Source organism: Zonotrichia albicollis, chromosome 24, assembly GCF_047830755.1.
Source record: "Zonotrichia albicollis isolate bZonAlb1 chromosome 24, bZonAlb1.hap1, whole genome shotgun sequence".
In the NCBI taxonomy this organism is placed as follows: domain Eukaryota; kingdom Metazoa; phylum Chordata; class Aves; order Passeriformes; family Passerellidae; genus Zonotrichia; species Zonotrichia albicollis.
The window spans coordinates 658,898-677,198 of record NC_133842.1 but is presented as its reverse complement, the minus strand read 5'-3'; the positions used below and the strand labels follow the sequence as shown (position 1 = coordinate 677,198).

The window sequence follows — 18,301 nt, the reverse complement described above, 5'->3', positions numbered from 1 at the left end:
AGAGAAGGGAGGCCATGAGGGGAGAAAATGGCAGGAAATTGTGAGGGAAGGAAATGGCAGGAAAGTGTGAGGGGGACAAAATGGAGGGAAGCTGTGAGGGGAACAAATGGTGGAAAACTGTGAGGGACAAAGAGAAGCCTTGAAGGGAGAAAATGGCAGGAAATTGTGATAAGAAAAAATGAAGTGTGAGGGGAGAGTGAGGAGAGAAAATCGCAGGAAATTGTGATGAGAGAAAATGGAGATAAAGTGTGAGGGGACAAGGAGAAAGGGAAGCCATGAGAGGACAAAATGGTGGGAACCATGAGGGAAAAAGAAAGGAAGCCATGAAGGAAGAAAATGGGATATTGTGAAGGGACAAGAAGGGAAGCCATGAGGGGAGAAAATGGCAGGAAATTGTGAGAAGATAAAATACAGGTAAAGTGTGAGGATGAAGGAACATGGTAATAGGGCAACCATGACAGGAAAAAATGGTGGGAAATTGCGAGGGGACAAAGGGAGAAAATGGTAAAAAACTGTGAGGGGAGAAAATGGCGGGAAATTGTGAGGGGACAAAGAGAAGGGAGGCCATGAGGGCAGAAAATGGTGGGAGCCATGAGAGAACATGGAAATGAGACAGCCTTAAAAGAATAAAATAGTAGGAAATTGTGAGAGAACAAAAAGGTGAAAACAGAAAAAAATGACCAGATCCCTGAGAGGAGAAAATGGTGAGAGCCATGAAGGAAAAGGATGAAGAAGATGAGAAAGGGAGTGGCCATGAGGGAACAGAGCGAAGAAAAACCATGAAAAGGAATCATAAAATGATGGGGTGAAGGGAAGCCATGATGGGAGAAAAAGCAAGAAAACGTGAGGGAAGAGAAAAAAGGTGGGAAAACGTGAGGGGAGGAAAAAAAAATGGCAGAAAAAAAAGGGGTAAAAAAGGCAGGAAAAGATGAGGGAGTGAAAAAGGTGGGAAAATGTGAAGGGGAGGAAAAAAGGCAGGAAAACGTGAGGGGAGGAAAAAAGGCGGGAAAACGTGAGGGGACGAAAAAAGGCGGGAAAACGTGAGGGGAAGCAAAAAGGCGGGAAAACGTGAGGGGGAGAAGCTTTGGGGGTCACTTATGGGGCAGCGCGAGGATCTGTGGGGGCAGCCCTCACCCCGCTCTTCATTACCACATTAATTAACACCTCGTTAACGCTCTCTTTAATAATTCCTTTATTGATTTCCAACAGCGGGACCCTCGATGGAACAGGTAAGGGATCTGTGGGGCAGGTGAGGGATTTATGGGGCAGGTGAGGGATTTATGGGGCAGGTGAGGGATTTATGGGGCAGGTAAGGCCTCTGTGGGGCAGGTGAGGCCTCTGTGGGGCAGATGGTGACATTTTGCCCACGTGAGGGGATTGTAGGACAGGTGAGGGATTTATGGGGCAGGTAAGGCCTCTGTGGGGCAGGTGAGGCCTCTGTGGGGCAGATGGTGACATTTTGCCCACGTGAGGGGATTGTAGGACAGGTGAAGGTTCTATGGGCAGGTAAGGCCTCTGGGGGGCAGGTAAGGCCTCTGTGGGGCAGATGGTGACATTTTGCCCACGTGAGGGGATTGTAGGACAGGTGAGAGATCCATGGGGCAGGTGAGAGATCCATGGGGCAGGTGAAGGATTTATGGGGCAGGTAAGGCCTCTGTGGGGCAGATGGTGACATTTTGCCCACGTGAGGGGATTGTAGGACAGGTGAGGGATCTACGGGCAGGTGAGGGCTCCGTGGGGCAGGTGAGGGTCCCGCCATGGCCCAGGTGTGTCTCTGGGGCCCAGGTGAGGCTCAGTAGTTGCTGCGCTCCTGCCGGAAGCCGCCACGCCGCAGGTACCCGTCGCCCTTGCGGTATCCGCCATCTTTCTGGTCTGCAGGGACAGACGGACAGAGGTGAGGGCGGGGCGGGGGCTCAGGTGTGTCACAGGTGTGCCCAGGTGTGTCCCAGACACTTCCCACCTTCCCCCAGGTGTACCCAAGGTATATCCAGCTGTGCCCAGGTGTATCCAGGTGTGCCCCAGCTGTGCCCAGGTGTGCCCAGGTATATCCAGGTGTACCCAGATGAAACCCCAAGTGTATCCAGCTGTGCCCAGATGCATCCAGGTGTGCCCCAGGTGTATCTAGGTGCCCCCACGTGTACCCCAGGTATATTCAGGTGTGCCCAAGTGTATCCAGCTGTGCCCAGGTGTACCCAGAGGGGACTCAGGTGCCCCCAGGTATATCCAGGTGTACCCCAGGTGTGCCCAGGTATACCCAGGTGTGCTCCAGGTGTACCCAGGTACCCTCAGGTGTGCCCCAGGTTTATCTCAGGTGTGCCCATGTGCCCTCAGGTGTGCCCAGGTGTATCCAGGTGCCCCCAGGTGTGCCCCAGGTGTGCCCAGGTGCATCCAGGTGTGCCCCAGGTGTACCCCAGGTATATCCAGCTGTACCCAGGTGTATCCAGTTGTACCCAGGTGTATCCAGCTGTGCCCAGGTGTATCCAGGTGTGCCCCCAGGTGTATCCAGATGCCCCCAGGTGCACCCCAGGTGTGCCCAGGTGCACCCAGCTGTTCCCAGGTGTACCCCAGGTATATCCAGGTGTATCCAGGTGTGCCCCAGGTGCCCCCAGGTGTGCCCCAGGTGTATCCAGGTGTGCCCCAGGTGTATCTCAGGTGTGCCCAGGTGTATCCAGGTATATCCCAGGTGTATCCAGCTGTGCCCAGCTATATCCAGATGTGCCCCAGGTGTGCCCCAGATGTACCCCAGCTGTGCCCAGGTGTACCCAGGTGCGCCCAGGTGCCCCCAGGTGTGCCCAGGTGTGCCCAGGTGTGCCCCCAGGTGTGCCCACCTCGGAAGTACCCCCCGTAGGCGCCCTGCCTCTGGTCCAGCACGCGCTCGTTGTTCTCCACCAGGTTGCCGAGCTTCTCTGCCAGCTGCAGCGCCAGGTTCTGCGTGGCCGTGGGCTCCGTGCGGTGCATCATCACCGTGGCCGTGGGCTGGTCCAGAGAGGCCTAAAGGTGGGCACAGGTGAGCTCACCTGGGCTGCAGGTGACCCCAAAAAAGCCACCTGAAATCACCCCAAAATGGCTCCAAAACTGCCCCAAACCACCCCAAAATGGCCCCATTGGGGTCTCCCCATCATCACCGTGGTGGTTTTGGGCTCATCCAGCGAGGCCTGAAGGTGGGCACAGGTGAGCTCACCTGGGCTGCAGGTGACCCCAAAAACCCCACCTGAAATCACCCCAAAATGGCCCCAAACCACCCCAAAATGGCTCCAAACCACCCCAAAATGGCTCCAAAACTGCCCAAAATAGCCCCAAAATGGCCCCATTGGGGTCTCCCCATCATCACCGTGGCCGTGGGCTGGTCCAGCGAGGCCTAAAGGTGGGCACAGGTGAGCTTACCTGGGCTGCAGGTGACCCCAAAAATCCCACCTGAAATCACCCCAAAACTGCCCCAAATTTGACCAAAATGGCCCCAAACCACCCCAAAATGGCCCCATTTTAGGTTCTCCATCACCATGGTGGTTTTGGGCTGGTCCAGCGAGGCCTAAAGGTGAGCACAGGTGAGATTACCTGGGCTGCAGGTGACCCCAAAAACCCACCTGAAATCACCCCAAAATGGCTCCAAAACTGCTCCAAACCACCCCAAAATGGCCCCAAACCACCCCAAAATGGCCCCATTTTAGGTTCTCCATCATGGTGGCTTTGGGCTCATCCAGAGAGGCCCAAAGGTGAGCACAGGTGAGCTTACCTGGGCTGCAGGTGACCCCAAAAATCCCACCTGAAATCACCCCAAAATGGCCCCAAAACTGCCCCAAAACTGCCCCAAACCACCCCAAAATGGCCCCATTGGGGTCTCCCCATCATCACCATGGTGGTTTTGGGTTGGTCCAGCGAGGCCCAAAGGTGAGCACAGGTGAGCTCACCTGGGCTGCAGGTAACCCCAAAAACCCACCTGAAACCACCCCAAAACTGCCCCGAACCTGATCAAAATCATCCCAAATTTGCCCCAAACCACCCCAAAATGGCCCCATTTTAGGTTCTGCATCATGGTGGTTTTGGCCTGGTCCAGCGAGGCCTGAAGGTGGGCACAGGTGAGACTCACCTGTCCCACAGGTAACCCCAAAAAAGCCATCTGAAATCACCCCAAAACTGCCCAAAATCACCCCAAAATGGCTCCAAAACAGCCCCAAACCACCCCAAAATGGCCCCATTTTAGGTTCTCCATCATCACCGTGGCCGTGGGCTGGTCCAGCGAGGCCTGAGGGTGAGCACAGGTGAGCTTACCTGGGCTGCAGGTGACCCCAAAAATCCCACCTGAAACCACCCCAAAATGGCTCCAAAATTGCCCCAAATCACCCCAAAATGGCTCCAAAACTGCCCAAAATCACCCCAAAATGGCCCCATTGGGGTCTCTCCATCATCACCGTGGCCGTGGGCTGGTCCAGCGAGGCCTGCACGTGGGCACAGGTGAGCTCACCTGGGCTGCAGGTGACCCCAAAAATCCCACCTGAAACCACCCCAAAATGGCTCCAAAACTGCCCAAAATTGCCCCAAAATGGCCCCAAACCAGCCCAAAACGGCCCCAAAACTGCCTCCAATTGACCAAAAATGGACTCCAAACCACCGAAATTGACCCCAAAGCACCTTTTAGGTAAGGTCACACCTGTCCCCAGGTGTCCCCATTTGTCCCCAGGTGGCCCAGGTGAGGTCACACCTGTCCCCAAATGTTCCCATTTGTCCCCAGGTGTGTCCCAAGTGTCTCCAATATCCCCAGGTGTGTCCCCAGGTAAGGCCACACCTGTCCCCAACTGTCAGGTAAGATCACACCTGTCCTAGGTGTCCCAGGTGTGTCCCAGATGTGCCCAGGTGTGTCACACCTGTCCCCACACCTGTCCCTAGGTGTCTCAGGTAAGGTCACACCTGTCTCCAGGTGTCCCCAATGTCCCCAGGTGTCCCCACACCTGTCCCAGGTGTCCCCACCTGTCCCCAGGTGTGTCCCAGGTGTCCCCAGGTAAGGTCACACCTGTCCCCACACCTGTACCAGCTGTCCCCAGGTGTGTCCCCAGGTGTGTCCCCAATGTCCCCAGGTGTCCCCAATGTCCCCCAATGTCCCCAATGTCCCCAATGTCCCCAATGTCCCCAGGTGTCCCCAATGTCCCCCAATGTCCCCAATGTCCCCCAATATCCCCAATATCCTCCAATGTCCCCCAATGTCCCCAATGTCCCCCAATGTCCCCCAATGTCCCCCCAATGTCCCCAGGTGTGTCCCCAATGTCCCCTCAATGTCCCCAGGTAAGGTCACACCTGTCCTAGGTGTGTCCCCAATGTCCCCCAATGTCCCCAATGTCCCCAGGTGTCCCAAGGTGTGTCCCCAGGTGTGTCCCACCTGTCCCAGGTGTCCCCAATGTCCCCACTGTCCCCTCACCATCAGTTCCTCGTTAATGATCATTTTGCTGATGATCCCGTGCACCGTGGGTGTGTCCCCAGGTGTGTCACACCTGTCCCAGGTGTGTCCCCAATGTCCCCAATGTCCCCCCAATGTCCCCAATCCCCCCAATGTCCCCAATGTCCCCCCAATGTCCCACAATGTCCCCAATGTCCCCCCAATGTCCCCAATGTCCCCCCAATGTCCCCCAATGTCCCCCCAATGTCCCCCCAATGTCCCCAATGTCCCCCCAATGTCCCCCAATGTCCCCCAATGTCCCCCCAATGTCCCCCCAATGTCCCACAATGTCCCCAATGTCCCCCAATGTCCCCCCAATGATGTCCCCACTGTCCCCTCACCATCAGCTCCTCGTTAATGATCATTTTGCTGATGATCCCGTGCACCGTGGGTGTGTCCCCAGGTAAGGTCACACCTGTCCCAGGTGTCCCCAGGTGTGTCCCCAATGTCCCCAATGTCCCCAGGTAAGGTCACACCTGTCCCAGGTGTGTCCCCAGGTGTGTCCCCAATGTCCCCAATGTCCCCAGGTAAGGTCACACCTGTCCCAGGTGTCCCCAGGTGTGTCCCCAGGTGTCCCCAATGTCCCCCATTGTCCCCGGCTCTCCCCAGGTAAGGTCACACCTGTCTCAAGTGTGTCCCCAATGTCCCCAATGTCCCCAGGTGTCCCAAGGTGTGTCCCCAGGTGTGTCACACCTGTTCCAGGTGTGTCCCCAGGTGTCGCCAATGTCCCCAATGTCCCCCCAATGTCCCCAATGTCCCCCCAATGTCCCCAATGTCCCCTCAATGTCCCCCAATGTCCCCCCATTGTCCCCCAATGTCCCCAATGTCCCCAGGTGTCCCCACTGTCCCCCCAATGCCCCCCCAATGCCCCCCAATGTCCCCAATGTCCTCCAATGTCCCCAATGTCCCCCCAATGACGTCCCCCATTGTCACCAATGTCCCCCCAATGTCTCCAATGTCCTCAATGTCCCCCAATGTCCCCAATGTCCCCAGGTGTCCCCAATGTCCCCAGGTAAAGTCACACCTGTCCCCACACCTGTACCAGCTGTCCCCAGGTGAGGTCACATCTGTCCCCACGCCTGTCCCAATGTCCCCAGGTGTGTCCCAGGTGTCCCCAGGTGTGTCACACCTGTCCCAGGTGTGTCCCCAATGTCCCCAATGTCCCCAGGTGTGTCACACCTGTCCCAGGTGTGTCCCCAATGTCCCCAATGTCCCCAGGTGTGTCACACCTGTCCCAGGTGTGTCCCCAATGTCCCCAATGTCCCCAGGTGTGTCACACCTGTCCCAGGTGTCCCCAATGTCCCCCAATGTCCCCAGGTGTGTCACACCTGTCCCAGGTGTCCCCAATGTCCCCACTGTCCCCTCACCATCAGCTCCTCGTTAATGATCATTTTGCTGATGGTCCTGTGCACCGTGGGTGTGTCCCCAGGTAAGGTCACACCTGTCCCAGGTGTGTCCCCAATGTCCCCAGGTGTGTCCCAGGTGTGTCACACCTGTCCCAGGTGTGTCCCCAATGTTGTCCCCAATGTCCCCAATGTCCCCTCACCATCAGCTCCTCGTTAATGATCATTTTGCTGATGATCCCGTGCACCGTGGGCAGGTCCAGCTCAAACATGGCCGCCAGCGTCTCCATGCTGAAAAATCCACTTTTTAACCCAAAATCCCCAAATTTCTTACTTCAAAATTCAACATTTGTTATTGTTTAGTTACAAAAATCTATACTTGGAAATTCCCCATTTTTACCCCAAATTTTTATCTCAAGGTTCAGAATTTTTACCTTAAAATTCCCAAATTTTTCCCTCAAAAATTCACCAATTTTTGCCTAAAATTCATACTTTTCTAGCTCTAAATTCACCAATTTTATCCCTAAAAATCCAGGAATTTTTACCTTAAATTCATATTTTCCTAGCTCAAAATTCACCAATTTTTTTCACTAAAAATCCACGAATTTTTGCCTCAAATTCATATTTTTCTAGCTTGAAATTCACCAATTTTCACCACATAATTCCCAATTTTTTCCCTAAAAATTCACGAATTTTTACCTCAAATTCATATTTTTCTACCTCATAATTCACCAATTTTTGCCATACAATTCCCAAATTTTTTCCTAAAAGTTCAGAAATTTTTGCCTAAAATTCATATTTTTCTAGCTCAAAATTCACCCATTTTTCCATATAATTCCCAAATTTTTTCCTAAAAATTCAGAAATTTTTACCTCAAATTCATATTTTCCTAGCTCAAAATTCATGAATTTTATTCCTAAAAATTCACGAATTTTTACCTCAAATTCGTATTTTTCTAGCTCAAAATTCACCAATTTTTACCACACAATTCCCAAATTTTTTCCCTAAGAATTCAAGAATTTTTGCCTCAAATTCATATTTTTCTAGCTCGAAATTCACCAATTTTCACCACATAATTCCCAATTTTTTCCCTAAAAATTCACGAATTTTTACCTCAAATTCATATTTCTGTACCTCATAATTCACCAATTTCTACCATATAATTCCCAATTTTTTCCCTAAAAATTCACAAATTTTTGCCTCAAATTCATATTTCTCTAGCTCAAAATCCACCAATTTTTACCATATAATTCACAATTTTTTCCCTAAAAATTCACAAATTTTTGCCTAAAAATCCACGAATTTTTGCCTCAAATTCATATTTCTCTACCTCATAATTCACCAATTTTTACCATATAATTCCCAAATTTTTTCCTAAAAATTCAGAAATTTTTGCCTCAAATTCATATTTTCCTAGCTCAAAATTCACCAGTTTTTTCCCTAAAAATCCACGAATTTTTGCCTCAAATTCATATTTTCCTAGCTCAAAATTCACCAATTTTTACCATATAATTCCCATTTTTTTCCTTAAAAATCCATAAATTTTTACTTCAAATTCATATTTTTCTAGCTCAAAATTCACCAATTTTTACCATATAATTCACAATTTTTTCCCTAAAAATTCACAAATTTTTCCCTAAAAAATCAAAAATTTTTACCTCAAATTCATATTTCTCTAGCTTAAAATCCACCAATTTTTACCATATAATTCCCAAACTTTTCCCTGAAAATCCACAAATTTTTGCCTCAAATTCATATTTTTCTAGCTCAAAATTCACCATTTTTTGCTTCTAAAATTCCCAATTTTTTCCCTAAAAATTCACAAATTTTTGTCTCAAATTCATATTTTCCTAGCTCAAAATTCACCAATTTTTTCCACACAATTGCCAAATTTTTTCCCTAAAAATTCACAAATTTTTACCTAAAATTCATATTTTCCTAGCTCAAAATTCACCAATTTTATCCCTAAAAATCCACGAATTTTTGCCTCAAATTTGTATTTTTCTAGCTCAAAATTCACCAATTTTTACCATATAATTCCCAAATTTTTCCCTGAAAATTCACAAATTTTTACCTCAAATTCATATTTCTCTAGCTCAAAATCCACCAAATTTTTTCCTAAAAATCCACGAATTTTTGCCTCAAATTCGTATTTCTCTAGCTCAAAATTCAACAATTTTTACCACATAATTCCCAAATTTTTTCCCTAAAAATTCAGGAATTTTTGCCTCAAATTCATATTTTCCTAGCTCAAAATTCACCAATTTTTTCCACACAATTCCCAAATTTTTTCCCTAAGAATTCAAGAATTTTTGCCTCAAATTCATATTTTTCTACCTCAAAATTCACCAATTTTTACCATTATAATTCCCAATTTTTTTCCATAAAAATCCACCAATTTTTGCCTCAAATTCATATTTTTCTAGCTCAAAATTCACCAATTTTTGCCTCTAAAATTCCTATTTTTTTACATCAAAATTCACTTTTACACTCAAAATTCCCAATTTTTTTTTAACTCAAAACTTCCCATCTTTTACCCCCAAATTCACCATTTTTCCCCCAAAAATTCACCATTTTTTTTAACCTCAAGGACTCACAATTTTTACCTGAAAACCACTCTTTTCTTATCTAAAAACTCGCATATTTTTACCTCAAAATTCTCAATTTTTTACCTCAAAATTCTCAATTTTTACCCCAAAATTCCCTTTTTTTTCCTTCCAAACTCACATATTTTTCACATCAAAATTCACAATTTTTTTCCTTATAAACCCCCAATATTTTACCTCAAAAATTCACATTTTTTGACCCAAAAATTCCCATTTTTGACCCAAAATTCTGATTTTTTCCCAGGTTCTGACCTGATGGAGTCGTAGACGCTGCTGTAGGTGAACAGGTACGTGCGCAGCGACTCCTCCTGGATCTTCCTGCCGCCAAAAAACACCCAAAATTAACCCAAAATCTCCAAAATTACCCCAAAATTATCCAAAATTCTCCTTTTCTAACCCAAAATGGTGAAAATGGATCCAAAATGGCCCCAAAATCACCAAAAATTCTCTTTTCCGGACCCAAAATGACCCAAAATGACCCAAATTTCTTTACCTGGCCACACCCCCAAATCCCAAAATTCTCCTTTCCTGCCCCAAAATCCTCCAAAAATACCCCAAAATGGGGAAAATGGACCCAAAATGGCCCAAAATCCACCAAAATTACCCCAAAATGACGAAAAATTCTCCTTTTCTAACCCAAAATAGCTCCAAAATGGCCCAAAAATTGTGGCTGAAAATGGCCCAAAAATGGCCCCAAAATTCTCCTTTCTTCACCCAAAATGGCCCAAAAATGTCTGAAAATTGCCCCAAAATGGCCCAAAAATTGTGGCTGAAAATGACCCCAAAATGGCTCCAAAATGACCCAAAATGACCCAAAATGGTCCCAAAATGGCTCCAAAATGGCCCCAAAATTCTCCTTTCCTCACCCAAAATGGCCCCAAAATTGCCCAAAAATTGTGGCTGAAAATGGCCCAAAAATGACCCAAAATGGCCCCAAAGTGACCCAAAATAGCCCAAAAATTGAGGCTGAAAATGGCCCCAAAATGGCTCCAAAATGGCCCAAAATTCTCCTTTTCTAACCCAAAATGGCTCCAAAATGGCCCAAAAATTGTGGCTGAAAATGGCCCCAATATTGGCCCAAAATGGCTCAAAATGGACCCAAAATTCTCCAAAATTACCCCAAAATGACCCCAAATCCTCCTTTTCTAACCCTAAATGGCTGAAAATGGACCCAAAGTGACCCAAAATCCTCCAAAATTACCCCAAAATGGTCCCAAAATTCTCCTTTCCTCAATCAAAATGGCCCCAAAATGACCATAAATTAACCCAAAATGGCCCCAAAATGGCCAAAAATTGACCCAAAATGGCCCAAAAATTGTGGCTGAAAATGGCCCAAAATGGCCCCAAAATGACCCAAAATTCTTCTTTTCTCAATCAAAATGGCCCCAAAATGGCCCAAAAATTGTGGCTGAAAATGGCCCAAAAATGGCCCCAAAATTCTCCTTTCCTCATCCAAAATGGCCCCAAAATTGCCCAAAAATTGTGGCTGAAAATGGCCCAAAAATGACCCAAAATGGCCCCAATATGACCCAAAAATGGCTGAAAATGGCCCCAAAATGGCCCAAAAATGGTGGCTGAAAATGGCCCAGAAATGGCCCCAAAATTCTCCTTTCCTCACCCAAAATGGCCCCAAAATGGTCCAAAAATTGTGGCTGAAAATGGCCCCAATATTGGCCCAAAATTGCCCCAAAATGGCCATAAATTGACCCAAAATGGCCCAAAAATTGTGGCTGAAAATGGCCCAAAATGGCCCCAAAATTCTCTTTTCCTCACTCAAAATGGCCCCAAAATGGCCCAAAAATTGTGGCTGAAAATGGCCCCAATATTGGCCCAAAATGGCTCAAAATTAACCCAAAATCTCCAAAATTACCCCAAAATGACCCCAAATCCTCCTTTTCTAACCCTAAATGGCTGAAAATGGACCCAAAGTGACCCAAAATCCTCCAAAATTACCCCAAAATGGTCCCAAAATTCTCCTTTTCTCAATCAAAATGGCACCAAAATTGCCAGAAATTGACCCAAAATGGCCCAAAAATTGTGGCTGAAAATGGCCCCAAAATGGCCCCAAAATGGCCCCAAAATTCTCCTTTCCTCACCCAAAACGGCCCCAAAATTGCCCAAAAATTGTGGCTGAAAATGGCCCCAAAATAGACCCAAAATGGCCCAAAAATGACCCAAAATTGCCCAAAAATTGTGGCTGAAAATGGCCCCAAAATGGTCCAAAATTCTCCTTTTCTCACCCAAAATTGCCCCAAAATTGCCCAAAAATTGTGGCTGAAAATGGCCCAAAAACGACCCAAAATGGCCCCAAAATGAACCAAAATGGCTCCAAAATGGCCCAAAAAGGCTGAAAATGGCCCTAAAATGGCCCAAAAATTGTGGCTGAAAATGGCCCCAATATTGGCCCAAAAATGGCCCAAAATGACCCCAAAGTGACCCAAAATAGCCCAAAAATTATGGCTGAAAATGGCCCCAAAATGGCTCCAAAATGACCCAAAATGGCCCCAAAATGACCCAAAATTCTCCTTTCCTCACCCAAAATGGCCCCAAAATGGCCCCAAAATGGCCCAAAAATTGTGGCTGAAAATTGACCCAAAATAGCCCCAAAATGGCCCAAAAATGACCCAAAATGGCTCCAAAAAGGCTGAAAATTGACCCAAAATGGCCCAAAAATTGTGGCTGAAAATGGCCCCAATATTGGCCCAAAATGGCCCCAAAATGGCCCCAAAATTCTCCTTGCCTCACCCAAAATGGCCCAAAAATTGCCCAAAAATTGTGGCTGAAAATGGCCCAAAAATGACCCAAAGTGGCCCCAAAAATGGCCCAAAAATGGCTGAAAATTGACCCAAAATAGCCCAAAAATTGTGGCTGAAAATGATCCCAAAATGGCTCCAAAATGACCCAAAATTCTCCTTTTCTCACCCAAAATTGCCCCAAAATGGCCCCAAATCCTCCAAAATTACCCCAAAATTATCCAAATTCTCCTTTTCTGCCCAAAATGGACCCAAAGTGACCCAAAATCCTCCAAAATTACCCCAAAATGGTCCCAAAATTCCCCTTTCCTCACCCAAAATGGCCCCAAAATGGCCATAAATTGACCCAAAATGGCCCAAAAATTGTGGCTGAAAATGGCCCAAAAATGACCCAAAATGGCCCCAAAATGACCCAAAAATGGCTGAAAATGGCCCCAAAATGGCCCAAAAATTGTGGCTGAAAATGACCCAAAATGGCCCCAAAATTCTCCTTTCTTCACCCAAAATTGCCCAAAAATTGTGGCTGAAAATGACCCCAATATTGGCCCCAAAAATGGCCCAAAAATGACCCAAAAATGGCCCCAAAATTGTCCTTTCCTCACCCAAAATGGCCCCAAAATTGCCCAAAAATTGTGGCTGATAATGACCCCAATATTGGCCCAAAATGGCCCCAAAATGGCTCCAAAATGGCCTAAAAAGGCTGAAAATTGCCCCAAAATGACCCAAAAATGGCTCCAAAATGGTTGAAAATTGACCCAAAATGGCCCAAAAATTGTGGCTGAAAATGGCCCCAAAATGGCCCCAAAATTCTCCTTTCCTCACCCAAAATGGCCCCAAAATTGCCCAAAAATTGTGGCTGAAAATGGCCCCAATATTGGCCCAAAATGGCCCCAAAATGGCCCAAAATGGCCCAAAAATTGTGGCTGAAAATGGCCTCAAAATGGCCTTAAAATGACTCAAAATTCTCCTTTCCTCACCCAAAATGGCCCCAAAATTGCCCAAAAATTGTGGCTGAAAATGGCCCAAAATGGCCCCAAAATGACTCAAAATTCTCCTTTCCTCACCCAAAATGGCCCAAAAACGGCTGAAAATTGCCCCAAAATGGCCCAAAAATTGTGGCTGAAAATGGCCCCAAAATGGCCCAAAAATGACCCAAAAATGGACCCAAAATTGCCCCAAAATGGCCCAAAAATTGAGGCTGAAAATGGCCCCAAAATGGCTCCAAAATGGCCCAAAATTCTCCTTTTCTAACCCAAAATTGCCCCAAAATGGCCCAAAAATTGTGGCTGAAAATGGCCCCAATATTGGCCCAAAATGGCTCCAAAATGACCCAAAATGGCTCCAAAATGGCTGAAAATTGACCCAAAATGGCCCAAAAATTGTGGCTAAAAATGGCCCCAATATTGGCCCAAAATGACCCAAAATGGCCCCAAAATGACTCAAAATCCTCCTTTCCAGACCCCAAATGGCCCAAAAATGGCTGAAAATTGCCCCAAAATAGCCCAAAAATTGTGGCTGAAAATGGCCCAAAAATGACCCAAAATGGCCCAAAATGGCCCAAAAACGGTGACTGAAAATGACCCCAAAATCCTCCAAAATTACCCCAAAATGATGAAAATGGACCCAGAATGGCCCAAAATTCTCCTTTTCTGCCCAAAATGACCCAAAATGGCTGAAAACGCCACAAAATGTCTCCAAAATGACCCAAAATCCCCCCAAAATCCACAAAAAATCGCCAAAAAAATCACCAAAAAATCCGAAAAAAATCCCCAAAATCACCAAAAAAATTGCCAAAAAAATCCCAGAAAAGCCAAATTTGTCCAAAATCCCACAATTTTTTTTCCCTGAGCCCAGGTGGGACTGACCTGAGAACCTCAAAATCCCCCAATATTTCACAAAAAATCACCCAAAAAATCAACAAAAAATCACCCAAAAATCACCCAAAAATCTCCAAAAATCCACATAAAATCACCCAAAAATCACCAAAAATTACCCAAAAATCCCTCCAAAAAATCACCAAAAAATCCCCAAAATTACCCAAAAATTGCCCAAAAAAATCCACATAAAATCCATGTAAAATCCACAAAAAATCACCAAAAAAACACCAAAAAATCCCAAAAAAATCACCAAAAAATCCGAAAAAAATCACCAAAAAATCCCAAAAAATTCCCAAAAATCACCAAAAGAATTGCAAAATATCGCCAAGAAATCACCAAAAAATCCCAAAAAAAATCACCTAAAAAATCCACAAAACCCCAAAAAAATCACCAAAAAATCACCAAAAAATCCCCAAAAAATCACCAAAAAATCACCCAAAAACCCCAAAAAAAATCCCAAAAAATCACCAAAAAAATCCCAAAAAATCCCCAAAAAATCACCAAAAAAATCCAAAAAATCACAAAAAAATCACCAAAAATCCCAAAAAATCACCAAAAAAATCACCAAAAAATCCCCAAAAAATCCCCCATAAAATCCCAAAAATCACCCAAAAATAGATGAAAAATCCCTCCCAAAATCCTCAAAAAATCGATGAAAAAATCACCAAAAAATCACCAAAAAAATCCAAAAAAATCCTAAAAAATCGCCAAAAAATCCCAAAAAAATCCCCAAAAAATCCACAAAAAATCCCAAAAAATCCCAAACCCTCAAAAATGCCCAAATTTTCCCAAAATCCAATTTTTGGTGTCTCACCTGACGAGCATGGCGCGCACCTGGTCGGCCTCGGGGAACAGGTCCCAAACTTGGAACCTCCACAAATCCCCCAAAATCACCAAAAAATCCCCAAAAAATCCCAAAAATCACCAAAAAATCACCAAAAAAAATCCCCAAAAATCCCAAAAAATCCCAGAAAAATTCCCCAAAAAATCACCAAAAATCCCCAAAAAATCCCCAAAAAATCCACAAAAAATAACCCAAAAATCAATGAAAAATCACCAAAAAATCCCCAAAAAATCACCAAAAAATCCCCAAAAATTCACATAAAATCCACAAAAATCACCAAAAATCCCCAAAAAATCACCAAAAAATCCCAAAAAAATCACCAAAAAATCCCCAAAAATTCCCCAAAAAATCACCAAAAAATCCCCAAAAAATCACCAAAAAATCACCAAAAAATCCCAAAGAATCACCAGAAAATCGCAAAAAATCCCCAAAAAATCACCAAAAATCCCCAAAAAAATCCACATAAAATCCACGTAAAATCCACAAAAAATCACCAAAAAATAAAAAAAAATCACCAAAAAATCACAAAAAAAATCACAAAAAAATCCCCTAAAAAAATCCCAAAAAATCACCAAAAAAATAAAAAACCCAAAAAATCCCCAAAAAATCCCCAAAAAATCCCCGAAAAACCCCAATTAATCACCCAAAAATCCAAAAAAAATCCCCAAAAAATCACCCAAAAATAGACGAAAATCCCCCCAAAATCCACAAAAAATCGATGAAAAATCACCAAAAAATCACAAAAAAATTCCCAAAAATCCCCAAAAAATCCCCAAAAAATCCCAAAAAAATCCCTAAACCCTCAAAAATCCCCAAAATCGCCCAAATTTTCCCAAAATCCCAATTTTTGGTGTCTCACCTGACGAGCATGGCGCGCACCTGGTCGGCCTCGGGGAACAGGTCCCAAACTTGGAACCTCCCCAAATCCCCAAAATCACAAAAAAATTACTAAAAAATCCCAAAAAATCACAAAAGAATCCCCCAAAAATCACCAAAAAATCGCCAAAAAATCCCCCAAAAAATCCCAAAAAATCACCAAAAAAATCCCAAAAAAACACCCAAAAATCCACAAAAAATCACCCAAAAATCACCAAAAAAATCCCAAAAAATCACCAAAAATTGCCCAAAAAATCTCCAAAAAATCCACGTAAAATACACAAAAAATCACCAAAAAATCAAAAAAAATCACCAAAAAATCCCAAAAAATTCCCCAAAAATCACCAAAAAATCCCCAAAAAATCACAAAAAAATTTCCCAAAATAACCCAAAAATTGCCCAAAAAATCCACATAAAATCCACATAAAATACACAAAAAATCACCAAAAAACCCCAAAAAGTCCACAAAAAATTCACATAAAATCCACAAAAAATCACCAAAAAAATCCCAAAAAAATCCCAAAAAATCACAAAAAATTCCCAAAAAAATCCCAAAAAATCCCAAACCCTCAGAAATCCCCAAAATTGCCCAAATTTTCCCAAAATGGCAATTTTTGGTGTCTCACCTGACGAGCATGGCGCGCACCTGGTCGGCCTCGGGGAACAGGTCCCAAACCTTGAACCTCCCCAAATCCCCCAAAATCACCAAAAAATCCCAAAAAAATCCCAAAAAAATCACCCAAAAAATCCCCCAAAAATCCCCCAAAAACACCAAAAAATCCCCAAAAAAATCCCGAAAAAATCCCCAAAAAATCCCAAAAATCACCAAAAAATCACAAAAAAGTCCCCAAAAAATCCCCCAAAAAATCCCCAAAAAATCCCCAAAAACTCACAAAAAATTGCCAAAAAATCCCCAAAAATCCCCAAAAATCACCAAAAAATTCCCCAAAATATCACCAAAAAAATAAAAAAAATCTTAAAAAATCACCAAAAAATCTCCAAAAAATCACAAAAAAATCCCCAAAAAATCACCAAAAATCCCCAAAATAACGCAAAAATTGCCCAAAAAATCCCAAAAAAAATCCACATAAAATCCACGTAAAATCCACAAAAAATCACCAAAAAAATCACAATAAATCCCCCAAAAATCACCAAAAAATTCACAAAAAATCACCAAAAAATCACCAAAAAATTCCAAAAAAATTCCTAAACCCTCAAAAATCCCCAAATTTTCCCAAAATTATTATTTTTGGTGTCTCACCTGACGAGCATGGCGCGCACCTGGTCGGCCTCGGGGAACAGGTCCCAAACCTTCCCGTTCATTTTCTCGTTGACCACGAAGCGGTGGCAGCGGCGCCAGTCCCCCGTTTTCATGGCCTTGGAGGCGGCCACCACGTGCTCCCGCATCGACTCGGGGGGACCTGGGGTGGGGACAGAAATTTGGGGTGAAAAATGAGGATTTTGGGAAAAAAAAAATGAAAAAAATCGGAGAAAAAATGGAGTTTTTAGGGTTAAAAATGGAATTTTTGGGAGTCACAAAATGGCGGCACCACCACGTGCTCCCGCATCGACTCGGGGGGACCTGGGGTGGGGACAGAAATTTGGGGTGAAAAACGAGGATTTTGGGAAAAAAAAAATGGAAAAAATCGGAGAAAAAATGGAGTTTTTAGGGTTAAAATTCGAATTTTTGGAGGTCCCAAAATGGCGGCACCATTACGTGCTCCCGCATCGACTCGGGGGGACCTGGGGACAAAACCAAAATTTGGGGTGAAAAACGAGGATTTTGGGAAAAAAAAAATGAAAAAAATCGGAGAAAAAATGGAGTTTTTAGGGTTAAAATTGGAATTTTTGGAGGTCACAAAATGGCGGCACCACCACGTGCTCCCGCATCGACTCGGGGGGACCTGGGACAAAAACCAAAATTTGGGGTGAAAACGAGGATTTTGGGAAAAAAAAAATGGAAAAAATCGGAGAAAAAATGGAATTTTTAGGGTTAAAAATGGAATTTTTAGGGTTAAAATTGGAATTTTTGGAGGTCCCAAAATGGCGGCACCACCACGTGCTCCCGCATCGACTCGGGGGGACCTGGGGTGGGGACAGAAATTTGGGGTGAAAAACGAGGATTTTGGGAAAAAAAAAATGGAAAAAATCGGAGAAAAAATGGAGTTTTTAGGGTTAAAATTCGAATTTTTGAGGTCACAAAATGGCGGAACCTTCAGGGGTTGAGAAGGTTCTGGACAGGTGAGAAAAGTGAGGAAATTTTGGGGTGTAAAATACAAAATTTGGGTAAAAAAAAAGGGAAATTTTGGGAAAAAATTTGGAGTTTTTGGGGTTAAAAATGGAATTTTTAGGGTTAAAAATGGAATTTTTGAAGGTCCCAAAATGGCGGCACCACCACGTGCTCCCGCATCGACTCGGGGGGACCTGGGGTGGGGACAGAAATTTGGGGTGAAAAACGAGGATTTTGGGAAAAAAAAAATGAAAAAAATCGGAGAAAAAATGGAGTTTTTAGGGTTAAAAATGGAATTTTTAGGGTTAAAAATGGAATTTTTGGAGGTCACAAAATGGCGGAAC

General features: G+C 44.5%; 1 protein-coding gene across 1 annotated transcript in view; it reads right to left on the bottom strand.

Moving 5' to 3' along the window:
* Window positions 1-1,168: 1,168 nt before the first annotated feature.
* LOC141731708 (eukaryotic translation initiation factor 3 subunit C-like) overlaps window positions 1,169-18,301 on the bottom strand; it is an 81,373-nt gene continuing 64,240 nt past the window's right edge. Inside the window, exons 18-22 of the mRNA XM_074558194.1 lie at window positions 16,989-17,148; window positions 9,630-9,695; window positions 6,975-7,062; window positions 2,829-2,991; window positions 1,169-1,872 (exon numbers count right to left, since the gene is read on the bottom strand). Coding sequence (XP_074414295.1) covers window positions 1,793-1,872; window positions 2,829-2,991; window positions 6,975-7,062; window positions 9,630-9,695; window positions 16,989-17,148 — 557 coding nt within the window. The 3' untranslated portion in view covers window positions 1,169-1,792. The remainder of the gene's footprint in view (window positions 1,873-2,828; window positions 2,992-6,974; window positions 7,063-9,629; window positions 9,696-16,988; window positions 17,149-18,301) is intronic.